Below are 15,547 nucleotides of genomic sequence, written 5' to 3'. Positions count from 1 at the left end.
TACAACTATACAATTATACTTTAACAATAAAACTAATAAAACAAAAAGAATTATGAAAACAAAATCACCTGATAAGAAAAATAAGCCACTCAAATATACTCTTGCTTGCGCTCAACGAACCCGGCTCCTCAATTCACTCAACAGTATCTGCAAACTCTCACACGTGTAGAAGCACGCTTCTCACAACCATTAGGATATGTCTTTTAAACTGTTTGCAAAACCGTTAATTTTAATTACCAAGCTAAGTTATATAAATTTCATAATTAAATTTGTTAAACTAGTAAATTGTTAAAAGACCTAACTCACTTTCGTAGGAATCATGATTGCATTTAGCGTATGCAACAAGCCCTTTAAACCCCCCGGTAGCCTGGTTGGACGAGTGAGGTCTCGTGAGGGCTTATAGTGAACTGCACCCACAAAGTTCAAATACAATACAAAAATACAAATATACAGCAGCAGTTATAAAAGTTATGCATCTATTACCCAGCCGATTACCCCTTTATACATTTTTCCCTTAAGTATATTAAATTTAGTACAGACCGTCATGATATAAAAACAAAAATAATGGGAAAATAAAAGATAAACCCAAAATTAACCGGCTGTTACTGCTACTGCATCCATCATCAACTACTCCTCGTCACCGGCCTCGCCAGTGCCCGAACCTCCTGCCTCAGAATCACACCCAGCATAACCTGATCCACCCATGTCAGAAGACGGCCTCAGACAGTCTGGCATCAGTACCTACAAATGATCAAATAAAGAGCGAAAACAAGTCCGACTCTCCTCATGCATCGCCAGCTGCCTCTCAAACACATACTCTAAGGTCAACGACTGTGGCTGTGGTGGTAGACGGGTCGGCTGTGGTGCTCGTATGCGGGGCTGAGCGAGTGGTCTCTCAATCTGATATCTCTACGAACTACTTCCTGCCCCAGCTGATACACGTGCATCCACCAGACGTGGAGGATCCTCATACGTACACATACCTGCCTTCTTTGCATCAGCTACATTCACAACCTCTGTGTCCAAACCTGGAGTCAAATAAGCAGCAGAATATTTCTCAAACACCCCCAATGCGGCTGCAATCTGTGAGATAATATGCCCTAAAGGCAACCTAGCCGACACACTCTCATCACGACGTCCACCCCGACCCATGGATGATAATAAAAGTGTAGCCAAGTTAACGTCATGTTGGCCAATAATGCTATATAAACACATCAAGTCCAGATTGCTACACTTATCGTGACCCGACTGACGACCAACGAAAGTGGAAGTAATAACTATATGAATATACCTGTGAACGGGATCCCGAATGGCAGATGAAACCGCATTACTAGCATGCGGGCCCTCAGCAATAGTAGACCGAAAAGCAGCCAGATCAGTGGATGTAATCCAATACCTTCGGGTCCCCAAAGTATAACCCCGAACACTCTCCGTGAATGCACTCGTCTGCACCTCCTCCTCGGTATACAACCCAGTAAGTACCGCAAATCTCGGCACTGACATCTCAAATAACTGCCTCCCCAACGAAAACAAGACTACATGTTCGCTAAATAAATCACCTGTCTTGTGTCTAAATGTAGCATAAAATTCGTGAACCAATTTGACATATTGTGTCCTATCAAACCTCAATATTGTGGCCCAACGTGGCCCCAACAACGTCCTAACCCTCTCAGCCTGACCCAATGTGCCCAACAACTCCCAATTAAACGTACGATGACGCAACAGTGGCGCCTCCCAAATCCTATCATATATTTCCTTTTCCGTGGTATTCAAACTGAACCTCAATATAATATGCGGTGTATCCTCGTCCCCCTTAATCTCGTCAACCGACGCCTCCTCAATCGGTATCTCTTCCACCTCATAACAAATACGACGACTATATCGTTGAGCTACCGGGTCAAACACGGGCTGCCTACGGGGTCGCTTTCGCCTCGCGGGTCTCGAACCACTTTGTTCTTGTGACATATCTGGGAAATAATAATTCCAATAATCAGTTCGAGTCACCCGAAATCGTATTGACAACCGTATAGTGTTTCGGTCGCGATTGTCAATACGATAAAATAAGAACTACTATATATATATACACAAATAATTATAAAACTAGAAAAATAAATAAAACAAGATTGTCGGGAATGCAAATATAAAGCTTAGAAAACTCGGTTTATTCACCCGAATGGAGTTTAAGTACGGGTGATTCACCTTTTACTCGTGTAAGGTTTCAAAAATCAAAATAATTCCCGACAATCCAACGACACGACAACTAACTAAAACAAAAGTTTACAAAACTTTGTCCCGACACCCAAATATTTTCATTCAAAAATTTACCATCCCGGGCAATTTCCGACCTCAAAAGTTCGTCCCGACACATTCAAAAAAAATCCCCACACTTCAAAATAATCATATGCATTTAAGACCCAACAAACACCATTTTCCGACTTCCAACATCATACGAAAAAAAATATAGCCGCTTTGTAAACCTCGTCACTGACCCGACACTCAAATCCATATAAATCGGTTCTCACTTATCAACAAATTTTTCATTCAATACAATTCATACCCGACACCCATTTGACCCGAACATTCAAAGGAAGTATAAAATCTAACATAATAACTCGAACTCGTACCTGGGTCGGTTGAACACGAAATTATAAAAAAAATACAGTGGTGGTGATGTCGGTGCGGTGAACGGCAGTGGTTGGTGGTGTGTGACGGGAGGGTGGGGTGTAGTGGTGACGAGGGGGGTAGTGGTTGTGCGAGGTGGTGACCGGACGGCAACGGGGAGAAGATGAAGGACGGAGGAGGACAGTGGTGGTGCGGCGGGAAGGTGGCAGGAGATGTGGTGGACGGGGTGTGAAGATGGTGACGGGAAGTGTGGTGGTAGGAGTTAGTGTTCGGCGGAGGTAGGGAGGGTGGAGATGGTGGAGGACGGAGAGGGTTTGTGAGTTTGTGACGGGGTGTGGTTATGTGGAGGATGGCGGAGGTTTGCAGTGATGGTGGTGGTGAGACAGGCGGTGGAAGGAGGTGTGGTCGGCCGGAATTACGGTGGGGAAGTGGTGGTGTGGTTTGAAAGAGGTAAGGGAAGAAGATAAGGGTATAGGTGTGTTTTGGTGGTGGGTCCCACTTGTACCAGCCATTATAATTATAATATTTTTAATTTTTGTTTTTTTTATTGATAGACCTTAGCGCGGCGCTAAGGACTCACCCTGGTGACTTTAGCGCCGCGCTAAACACACTTTTCACAGAATGTTTGGCCGAATTTTTTATGTTAAAAAATTTTTCTATCTTTCAAAAATTTTTTCATTGTCTTGAATTCTTAAGCCATTTTTCAACATTTTAACTTAAAGTACTTACCTGGCACTCTGTTTACTTAATATTTTTCTTACCAGCACACCGTAGAACACCCTGTTTTTCGTCTTCCCCACGCTCGATCTTTGCAATATACTGAACATTCGAGACAAACGATTAGAAAAACAAGACTCATAATACAAAAATATACACTTACAGAGATAGGTTGCCTCCCGTTAGCACTGAATTTAGTGTCTACAGCTAGACACCTCTTGGCTCTTATTTAACTGAATACGTCGGTTCGCTGCAATGAAGCAAACCTCCGACTCGTGCACTTCTTTATTCAAGTCTGCATCTTCTAAATATGGCTTCAATCGATGTCCATTAACAACTTGTCTCAGATGATCATCAAAATCCTCGATTTCCACTTCACCATTTTTACCCACTCGTTTGACTTGATATGGTCCCATCCATTTGCTCTTCAACTTACCCGGGAATAATTTCAAACGTGAGTTGTACAACCACACTCTTTGACCTTCCTCGAACGTCTTTCTCCTCAGCTTAGCATTATGCACTCTTTTCATCTTGTCTTTATAAGCTGATGCACATTCATATGCTTCGTCTCTCAACTCCTCTAACTCACACAAGTTCAACTTCCTTTGCTTATCTGCACACTCATAATCTAGATTATTATTCTTAATTGCCCATAACGCACGATGGGCAAGTTCAACAGGTAAATGGCATCCCTTCCCATAAACTAATGTTGGTACATGATGTCAGTAGTTCAGTGTCAAGTGTCTGTAATCGAGTTTGTTAGATTTGTGTTTTTGTATGTAAGCGAAGTTAGCTCACAAGTTCGCTGATACAGGCGAACTTGTGAACTAAGTGAAGTTAGGGACAACTTCGCCTGAACATGCCAGGCGAAGTTGTCGCCTTTATAATCAGCTAGGTTACGGCAGTATTAAAAACAAGTGTAGTTTACGTGTTTACGAGTTCTGTAATCAGTGATTGATATCACGTGTTTCCGGTTGCAATATAACGAGTCTTTGTTTATTGTAACGTGTGTTCGATTGTGTTAACTCGTATCGTCTTCTACGCTCGTAACGTCTTACGTAGGGATTCCGCACCTACGTAGAACGGGATATTCCGTGTAGATCCGGCTGGGAACCTACAATTGGTATCAGAGAATTTGCTCGTGATTGTGGTTCGGGATTATCACGCGGGTGTAGAAATCGTTCCGTTCGACTATTCGCGGGACGTGTTTATCGAGTTTTTGTGTTATACTCACCTCCTACCATCATAAACAACCCATAACACCTTCACAAACCTCGTAAAATCCAGAATTCAAACCTGCAAAACCATCGTGTTCATCAGGCGAAGTTGTCGTCACTGTTCGTAGGGTTTCGGCGAAGATATAAGGTTAAGCGAAGTTATCCACAACTTCGCCTACCTTCTCAAGTTCGCTTATCTCAAGCGAAGTTACCCACAACTTCGCCTACCTCACAAGTTCGCTTACCTTAAGCGAAGTTATACACAACTTCGCCGAATCAGGCGAATTTAACAAGGAGAGCGAAGTTCAGAATCAGCGAAGTTCAGACTTAAGCGAAGTTATCCACAACTTCGCCTACAGTACTGTTAAAAATAAAATTTTTATTTTTCGGGTTTCATTGTGTTTTGTGAAAGATGTCTTCAATAAACATTACGGAACTGGTAAAGATGGAAGTGGAAGCGGGTTCAGCTACAAAGGCACCGAAGATGCTTAAGGGAACCGATTTTGTAGCGTGGAAAGATCGTTTTGAGCAATATGTCAAGTACCAAGATGCTAAAATGTGGGTGTGCATACAAGATGGTTACATTCCACCAACTGCTGAGTATGAGGGTCGTGATCAGATAAAGAAATACAAAGAGATGGAAGAAGAAGAAAAGAAAATGTATGAGGCTGAAAGCAAAGCTCATGCAGCGATAACAATGGCTCTTCCACAAGAGATTCTACACACCTTCAGAAAGTATAAAACTGCTAGAGAGCTATGGGAAGCACTTGAAAACCGTTTTGAGGGTAATGTGGGAATTCGCGCATCAAAGATTAAACTACTTAAAACCCAATTCTCGGTGTTCAAGTATCTGAAGAATGAATCACTTGATGATATCATCACGAGATATTATCATCTGATGACCGAACTCAGCAACTATTCAATTACTTACAAAGAAGATGAGATTGTTGAAAAGCTTCTTGATGCTCTCCCACCGAAATGGGAGATGTACACTGTGTTGATGAGAGAAGACAAAGAGTTTGCCGACTATGACTTGGAAACAGCAGTCAACAAACTAAGAACTTTTGAACTTAACATGGTTCGTAAAGAGACACCAACTGATCAGGTTCAGGATCCAGGAATGTATGGTGCAAAAGTAAACTCAAGTTCAAGTTCGAAGTCTGAATCGTCTGCTTACTACTCAAAAGGAGACTCAGGCGCTAACTCAACACATGAAGGTCATGTATCTCTCAACATGAATGGTGATGTGTGTTTTGTAGCTGGTGGATCAAATGCTTCTAAACCTCAAGCAACCAAGAGTAGTTTTTTCCCAAGTGTTTCGAACAACAACTACTCAAAGATGCCCATGAGTGTTAAATCTGCTGGACAGCAATTTGCTCTCTATGCATCTTTCATTGCTTCGTATGAAAATTACATTCAGGGTAAGATTGTTGATCCTGCAACATTGGATGAAGACTATGATCAGATCGATGCTGATGATCTGGAAGAGATGGATCTGCAGTGGCAGATGGCGATGATTGTGAGAATGGTTAAAGGGTTTATGAAGAAGACAGGTAGAAAGTTTGTTGGTGAGAGACCGGGTTTTGATAAGTCAAAGGTGCGATGTTATAACTGTCAGCAGAATGGCCACTTTGCGAAGGAGTGCACAAATGAACATGTCGAACGCAGTCAAAGCAGGTCTACACAACAGAATGGGGGTGGTAATGAGAATAGAGCCATGATTTCCAGACAAGACGGGGAGTATAACTGGAATCTGCATGTTGAAGAAGTGTTCGAACAGGCCAATTTGGCGAACATCGAAACTGCAGATACTGAGAAAGTGACTGGCTAAAGTGAAGCTTACATGGCAGAAGCTCAAAATAAAGCTTATATGGCAGATGTGAAAGACCAGCTCTCTGAGGTAAGTACCAAACTCCCTTGTACTAAGTGTGAAAATCTGTCTGAACAATTGACAACTATAACTGATCAGTTTGTTAGTTTGGATGCTCAATTTAAAACATTAAAATAAGATCATCATTTCACTAAAGCTAGAGAAAACAGTTATAAAGTGAAAATAAAAGCTAGTGAGAAAGATATTAGGAGTCTTAAAGCAAATCTAGCTGAAAAAATTAAAGTAATTGATCTTAGCTATGAAGTATTAGAAGAGAAAACCAAACTAATAGCTGAAAGGGATAAACAGATAGCTGATCACCAGGTGAAAGTGGTGGAACTAAACAGGAAACTTGAGCAATTCAGAAATTCCTCCGCTATACTTGATCACCTCGTTAGTGATCAAGGTTCCCCAGTTAAAAGGGGAGGAATTGGATATCATGAAGTTCCACCACCTTACAATCATAATTACACTTATGATCCTAGCAAAAGAAGAGGCAGTGTTACCAAAAGGTGGAGAGAAACATAAAACAACTGAAAAGAAATCTCCACTAAACCCGTATGTCCCACCATATGTGAGACAAACGGGCAGTAATGCAGCCTCAACATCTAAAACAACTATTGAAAAGAAAGTTGAACACATGAGTTGTTTCAGATGTAATCAATTAGGACACCTAATTGCTGATTGCCCTCTGAAGCAGAGATTCAGAGGTGTGAGGCCTTCGAAAACTGAGAACAGAACTAACCGTAATCACTATAATGGTAAAAATGAAAACTCATCAAAGTTCAGAAATTGGACTAATCCTGGTTTTCAAAGAAATCAATCTCAGTTTTTCCCTGTTAACAACCAAAGAATGAGTAATAATTCATTTAATTCAAGAAGGTTTGGATGGCCTCATAGTCAATCTACAAGAAGGTATCCTTTTAGGACTTACAGAAATTATTCCGATACTAACTTTGGACAGCCAAAGTACGGGATGTATCGACCCAAGACCAATAGGTCTTGGGTCCCCAGATTTTAATCATCTGTTTTAATCGTGCAGGAACAGTTGAACAGGGCTGCAAACAATCTATGGGTTGTGGATAGCGGCTGTTCCCGGCACATGACGGGTAACAAGAGTTTGTTACACGAATGGAAACCTGTTCAGGGAGGAAGAGTGAGTTTCGCTGGAGAGAGCGGTGGAAGGATCACAGGAATTGGGACGGTGACTAACGGAAAGATGACGTTAGAGAAAGTAAATTTGTTGAAGAACTGAAGCATAATCTGCTGAGTGTATCGCAGATCTGTGACAAAGATTACACCGTACACTTTACCAAGAATGAAGCGATCGTGCTGTATTCTGGTTTCAAGATACCAGAGGATTGGATAGTTATGAAGGCTCCAAGAGAAAAGAATACGTATATTATGGACATGAGATCAACTGAGATGGCAACAGAAGAATCGTGGCTTCTGTCGAAAGCAACTGAATCGGAGTCCGAATTATGGCATAGAAGAATGGGGCATATTCATCTTCGGAAAATGAACTACATTGTCAAGAATGGGCTTGTGCTGGGTGTTCCCTTGAAGAATTTCAACTTTGAAGACCAATGCTTATCGTGCAAAAAGGGAAAGCAACACAAGAAATCCCATCACACCAAGAAGGTTAATTCAATAGTCAGTACCCTAGACTTACTTCACATGGATCTCTTTGGTCCCGTGAATGCAAAAAGCCTAGGAGGAACATCTTATTGCTTGGTGATTACTGATGATTTCTCTCGATACTCTTGGGTATATTTCCTGAAGTCAAAGGATGAAACTGTTCAGATGGTAATAAATTTGATTACCAAGGTTGAGAATATTATGGGAAAAAGAGTTAAATACATCAGGAGTGACAATGGGACAGAGTTCAAGAACTATCAGATGGAGCTCTTCTGCTTACAGAAAGGAAACGAACACCAGTACAGCGCTCCATATACTCCGCAACAAAATGGAGTGGCTGAGAGGAAGAACAGAACGTTAATTGAAGGAGCCAGAACCATGCTGGCTGATTCGAAACTTCCTGTGGTGTTCTGGGCTGAAGCTGTTGCAACAGCCTGTTATATCCTTAATCGAGTGTTAACCGTTAAAAGATTAAATAAAACATGTTATGAACTTATGCAAGGGAGAAAGCCCAACTTGAGTGGTCTTGAACCATTCGGGTCCCCGTGTTCGATATTAAAGACAAATTCTAAATTTGGTGAAGTAGCCGACGAAGGAATTTTAGTCGGATACGTTGTTGGGACTCCCAACAGACGAGTCTTTAATACATCGACCAGCAAGGTTGAGGTGGTGTGTAATACTGATATCACAAGTTACAAATCACCAAAACCAAGCACGGGACCCGCTGGGGTTTTCGACTATGATAGACTTTTCAAATCTTTTAACATACCTTACTTGGATTGTGCAGAAGTAGATGAAAGAATTGCTTCGAAGATGATTTATGATGAGGAAGACAATTATGTGCAACGACCGAAGTATGATGAATGTCAGCCTTCCTCGTCAAATGCTGTCGACACCCCTGCTGCCTCTACAGAAGAGGAATTCTTCAATCCGTTTCACTCTCAACAACAATCACCCACTGATGAGCTATCTTCGAATCTAGAAGACAATCTGCAAGTCAGTGCGGTTCCGACTACGAGAGTTCACAAAAATCACCCATTGGAGAATGTGATAGGTGATCTGTCCGACGGTGTACAAACAAGACAAAGCTTGAATGAGCACACCTGTGTTTATACAAGCATTAAAGATTCAGGCATAATCAGCGAATGCTTGTACACCTGCTTCATCAGCCAGATTGAACCAAAGAACTATCAAATGGCTCTCAAGGACAACTCGTGGGTCGAAGCCATGCAAGAAGAATTAGCCCAGTTTAAGAAGATGGAGGTATGGAACTTGGTTGCAAAACCAAAGAACGTGCATGCGATTGGCACAAAATGGGTCTTCAAATGCAAGAGAGATGAGAAAGGGATTATTATCAGGAACAAGGCGAGGCTGGTTGTAAAAGGTTTTAATCAGCAAGAGGGGATTGATTACAATGAGGTGTTTGCTCCTGTGGCGAGATTGGAAGCCATCCGATTGTTTTTGGCATTTGCTGCACATAAGGAGATGAAGGTATTTCAGTTAGACGTGAAGAGTGCGTTCCTTAACGGCAAAGTCGATGAGGTTGTGTACGTTGAGCAACCTCCGGGTTTTCCTGACCCAGACTTTCCTGATCACGTATACAAGCTAAGTAAAGCACTGTATGGGCTACATCAGGCCCCTCGTGCCTGGTACTCAACACTATCCGACTACTTGCTTGAGAATGAGTTTGAACCGGGAAAGATTGATAGCACATTGTTCTTCAAGAGAAAAGGGAGCGACTTTCTACTGGTGCAAGTCTACGTGGACGACATCATCTTTGCTGCATCAAAAGTCGCCATGTGTCAAGAGTTTGAGGCCGTCATGAAGAAGAGATTTGAAATGAGTGCTATGGGTGAACTAACTTTCATTTTAGGACTGCAGGTTGATCAGAAGAAAGATGGGATGTTCATGATTTCTCAAACGCTTCAAGATGGAGGACAGCACTCCATTTGATACTCCAGTCTGCGTCAACCATAAATTGGGTGCTGATTCAGACAACGATGCAGACGTGGACCCAACCCAATATCGGGCAATAATAGGTTCTTTAATGTACTTAACTGCTTCTAGACCTGATATTATGTTTGCAGTTTATCTTTGTGCACGCTTTCAGGCAAACCCAAAGGAATCTCACTTGAAGGGTGCGAAGAGGATATTGCGCTATCTCAAAGGCAAACCTAAGCTGGGGTTGTGGTACACGAGAGGAGGAGACTTGGAGTTGGTCGCCTACACAGATTCTGATTATGGAGGGTGCAATCAGAGTCGGAAGTCAACAACAGGTGGTTGTCAGTTTCTTGGAGGCAGATTAGTGTCATGGCAATGCAAGAAGCAGACCTCAGTCGCCATTTCAACCTGTGAAGCAGAATATATGGCAGCATCCAACTGCTGCTCCCAGGTTCTTTGGATTCAACAGCAACTGCCCGATTATGGTCTGAATTTGACTCATACTCCTATTTGCATTGATAACACTGCTGCTATCTCAGTAACTAACAATCCCGTAAAACACAGTAAAACTAAACATATTGACATCCGTCATCATTTTATACGGGATTGTGCTGAGAAGAAACTAATTGTGCTCGAAAAGGTTGATACGTTAGATAATTTCGCTGACTTGTTCACTAAAGCGTTTGACAAAAATCGTTTTCAAAACCTTGTTGAGCTGAATGGGATGATCAATCCCGAGTAACCGTGTTTTGTGACTTTGTTTAAAAAAAAACGTCACTATCGCTTAGAATTTTATCGGTTGCCTCAGTTTGAAGGACATATCTTCGGATATGTTTGGTCCTCATTTCTACTTGTAGAATATGAGGATAGCCATTAACCAGATGACTGAAAGTGACCGGGGCGGTTTATGATGGGTTTTTATTCTTTCGCTGAAAATTAGTCGATCATACTTAGTTAGAAGGACACATACTTGTATGTGGTCGGTCCAGCTGATCCATTGGATCTTCAGGATAGCCGTTTACCAGAAAACTTCAATTTGATCGGGGCGATTGAAGTTAAAATTTTTGTGGGAAATGAAATTATTTTTCAAGTCTACTACTTCGTAAGAAGTTCCTTTACTATGTTTAATAGAAAATTGATCCAACCTTGGAAAGTGATAGATATACTGATTCTGTGTGCTTAACTAGTGAAGTTATTAGGCCTAAAAGACTTTAGAACAGTCATTGTATGTCATGGTAGCTTTTTATGGTGCGTAAAAGTATAAGTGATACTAACTAAATCTACTCGATTTTACGTGGAAACTTCTTAAGAGTTGTGCATGTCTCCATAAATATCTTTCCGTATGATAGGCAGAAAAGCGATTACCTAGTTATACACGAGCCCGTGAGTGTTCTGATTCCCGTGAAGATAGCGTGTCAAGATACTGCAGTGATCCAGATTCGGGACTTGCAGTAGTTTATCTGAAGTTGTGTAAATACTTAAAAAAAAACAAATGTGTGAGTTATTGAGACATTCTAGAGTTCATAATGTTAAGACTTCTCAATCAAGATGCAAAATAGAGAACGGGAAGAAGAGTCTAAAGATCGAAGAGTACTTACTATTTAATCAGACACTACGGGTCGAGGTCAACTCGGGGTGACTAGGGGAAAGCCAAATACGCTTTGAGAATAGATAGGAGGCATCATAATCTCTGAGTTGTTGCCCACTTAAGTTTTGTGCTTAATTGAACCTAACCCGTATCACAGAAACGATGAAAACCATTCTAAGTCATTTACCTGCTTACAACCTGTTTCTTTATGTCATAATACAGCTGAACACGGATCTGTGTGACAGTCACGTAATTAGTATGATTCCTGTTCGGATCTCTTCTAAAACATGGTAGTCCCTGTCGAGACTGAAATTTGATCCCGTGTACTTTAATTGTTAAAAATTTTCCTACTTATGTAGTTGTATGATTTTTTACCTGGTTACTTAGTCTTGATCGTATCATTTAATGCTTTAAAGGATGTTTTCTAACTTAATTGCAAATTGTTCAAATTATGGGGTTTGTTTTGAAAAATTTTAATATCAGCGAAGTTGTGCATAACTTCGCCTGCTAGGCGAAGTTATCCATAACTTCGCCGGTATAACTATGACCCTATATAAAGGAAATCAATGGTCAAACTTTATCATTTTCTCAAACTCAGCGAACTTACTCACTATCAACCCTAAGCGAACTTATCGATCGATTCACTGTGTTAATCTTTCTCGGTTCTAATTCGATTAAAGGTGTGTAGGTTTATAGTATCGTATAATCAATGTTATTGAGGTTAATCATCGGTCGTTTCGACTTGATTCTCGACCTCGTGTTTCGAAACCTTAAACACCCGATTTCAAACTTGTTATTACGTGGTCGTAATCTACTTGAACGTCTAAAACTTCATACAATCATGTGTAACGGAGTCCTCAATCTTCAAATTCATCATCTACACGTCCAATTGAAACCTTAACTATTACCGATTCGTATTCGGCGAAGTTACAGTTTAGGCGAAGTTATCCGTAACTTCGCCTGAGGTTTAACTTCGCCTGATAATTAATTTTGAAGCAGTTTATGAGGCGATGTTGTGGTTAGGCGAAGTTATCATTAACTTCGACTGGACCTTTTTACTTAACAGTTAACAGACGAAGTTCAAGTTGAGGCGAAGTTGTTCCCAACTTCGCCCCTCCTCTAACTTCGCCTATACAGAATAAATCACAACTTCGCTCATGGTAACAGGAGAACTTGTGATTTGCTTTGACGTTTATCTAACTTAGTCTGTTTGATGCAGATATGGCTGCTGTAGGTGGTGCAGGCGGTGATGACGGTGGTGATAACCAAAGACAGTTCTTCCCGGGTCATAACATGTACATAACATTAGACCCGGAGGCGAGCGGAGTTGATGATTTCCGCGAAATCATCACATTCTTACTACGCTCGTGTATATTCCACGCGATTACGACAACACTGCCAATATCCTTGCCAAAAATTGAGGATTTTTGGCAGACCGTGGAATATGACTGTAGGGTCGAGCCCCAGGTGATGCGAGCAACAGTCAACAATCACATTGTTCAGTTTTCATCTGAACAGATCCGGGCGGCTTTACGATTTGGAGATGAGACGAGGGATGACCCGACAGATTTTGTGGCTCCTTTCCGTGATGGAGCGTTTATGAGGATGGGATACTCTGGTCCCTTGGGAGATACTCAGAGAAGGAAGGGGTTTTTGCTTGACCAGTGGCGCTTTCTCATGCATGTCATGATAGTATGCATGTCAGGGAGAAAGGCGGGCACTGATGGCATGGGCGCGACCATGCAGTCGGCGATGACTGCTCTGACTTATAATAAGCGTTACAGCTTTAGTCAGATGGTCTTCTACGAGATAGATCGACAGAGAAGAGCGGTGGCGCGTGAGAGATTTATCATGTATCCAAGATTCCTCCAATGATCTTGAATCATGTTGCTCCAACGCTACCGCCCAATCAGATACGTTGAAAGTGTGAGCAAACGGATCTTCGCCCAATGCAGATCCTCCAGTGCGAGGAGCAAACTTGAGCTCCGTCCTCGGTATACTCCACTATTTGGGTACTTGATCAACCCGGAGTATGTGCCTGCTCGTGGGGACGAGTTTCGGGACCCGGCACCACAACAGGCAGGAGCACCTCAAGCTATACCTGCTGCTCCTGTTGTGTCACCGGAGGAGAACGTAGATCTTGACGCAGAGTTTGGCGGTCAAGGATTCTTTGACATGGAGAGGGTGGACCCTGAAGAAAATGTGCAATTCTCAGTTGAAAGAGTTTCCAGTGTGCATGTGACTAGGGCAGCTACAACGGTGGCTGACTCTGATTCAGAAGATGATGTGGCTCTAGCGAGACGAATTCAAGTTAACCAAGAACGGGTTCAAGGGAAAAGAAAGAGAACTGATGATGACAGCGAGTCAGACTATGAAGAAGAGGTACATCAGTTGATTCGGAGATCAAGAAGGGAACGGGCAGGTGCAGGATCGGGAGCTGGTGAGAGCTCGAGGGTGGTACGTTTCACCCCACCCGCACTGTCCGGTATGACAATGGTCCCTTCATCATTACAGGTTACAAGGCCAAGCGCCACGGATGTTCCCGTGGTGGCTACCTCATCTGCCTTTGGCCTCCCACCCACTACATTCCAACTATTGGCTCCGGTGATTGTATCGTTGCCACCTCCAACTCTTACTCCAACGGAGGTCGTGGCACGATTTATTGAGTCGACGGTTGTGGCCACTGCAGGGTTATCGGTGACGATACCACCTGCGGTTACGTCTATGTCTACTTCTGAGGTCCCGATTACATCGGAAATCCCTCCTCAGTATACTCAAGATATATCACATCTGATGTTTGATTTCGATGCAACCTTATCAAACTCTGAACGAATAGCAGCACTTGAACGGGTCGTGGCAGAACAATCAAGGGTGAATCTTATCCAGACCCAGGCTATTCAGCGCCTAATTGCAGAGAATTAGTTGCAGTCGTCCCTGCTGGTAGAACATGGCAAAATCATAGATGCTTTGAAGGAGTTCTTGGCATCTCAGGGGGAGACGAGTTGTAAAGGCGATGAGTTGAGGACGAAGAAGCGCAATGATAGAGACGATGATCCCAATGCATCGAAAGGTGCAGGTGGAGAGTTGCCAAGAACTGAACAAGCTCTTGGGACTTCCACAACTCAGGGGGAGTCGACAAGTGCAGCTGGTGGTGATGATGTGGTGGTAGTTGACGTTGAGGAGATGAATGATGAATTTGTAGGTGATGATGATGTATTACCGGTGGATGAGATAGAGAAGATTGGTGCAGAGATAGTGATTGATAATGATATTGAAGAGGGAGAGATTGTAGAAGAGAATGTGGAGCATGAGATACCAGAATTTGATAAGCCAGATATGGGTAAAGAGATTGGAAATGATGAGACGGAATGGGAAGAGCAGCCAAGATGGAAAGAAGGTTATGCTCAATGGTTTGTAAAAACGAAGAAACCGGCGGTCCCTACTATGTTTAAGAAGAGTTACAACATTAGAGGCTATGCTGAATCGAGAAAGGGGATTATATGCTGGATATATGATGAGCAGTTGAGGCTCTTTGTGATTAAGAGATGTGATGGTGTTCAGTACTTCAAAAGGCTGCTGAGATCGTTGAATACATTGCCTGAGTGTGAAGTGAAAGACTTAGCCAGATTGGGATTGATAAACAGAAGCGATGATAATATGGCTAGAGTCATCGGGAAGATAGTATGGAAGGAGAGTATAAAGGAAAAGAAGTTCGAGCTGTTGAAAACACAAAAGGGAAAACTTATCGAAGACAAAGATAGAGGATTGAGAGCAGATGGCAAGCCTTGGATGATTATGAAGTATAAACCGATCCGGTGTTTGAAAGAAGTGCCGATGAAACAAATGCCCAAGGATGTTCTCAAAGATCTAAAGTGGTGGTATGTAGATTGTGAAACAGCTGAAGCGGTAATGGAGGACGAAGATGAACAAGAGCTGCTGAGAGTCTATGATCCG

At 42.3% G+C, this 15,547-nt stretch overlaps 1 protein-coding gene across 1 annotated transcript; it reads right to left on the bottom strand.

Annotated features, from left to right (window-relative positions):
* On the bottom strand, positions 1 to 2,331 carry LOC143564343 (uncharacterized). The gene is made up of 2 exons (XM_077051649.1): positions 2,207 to 2,331; positions 1 to 2,155 (listed from the first exon to the last, which is right to left on the bottom strand). Exon 2 carries the CDS (start codon positions 1,963 to 1,965, stop codon positions 910 to 912), a length of 1,056 nt encoding a protein of 351 aa, XP_076907764.1. The 5' UTR covers positions 1,966 to 2,155; positions 2,207 to 2,331; the 3' UTR covers positions 1 to 909.
* Positions 2,332 to 15,547: the final 13,216 nt, after the last annotated feature.

This window comes from Bidens hawaiensis, unplaced genomic scaffold (genome assembly GCF_021521415.1).
Source record: "Bidens hawaiensis isolate Kalapana, Puna unplaced genomic scaffold, B.hawaiensis_p1.1 tig00021989_1, whole genome shotgun sequence".
NCBI lineage: Eukaryota > Viridiplantae > Streptophyta > Magnoliopsida > Asterales > Asteraceae > Bidens > Bidens hawaiensis.
Note: the sequence above shows the minus strand (reverse complement) of the source record. Positions and strands in the feature narration are given on the sequence as shown.

What these genes read in the sequence shown, in the direction of transcription:
- LOC143564343 (XM_077051649.1), bottom strand. Translation starts at nt 1,965, where the DNA reads ATGTCACAAGAACAAAGTGGTTCGAGACCCGCGAGGCGAAAGCGACCC.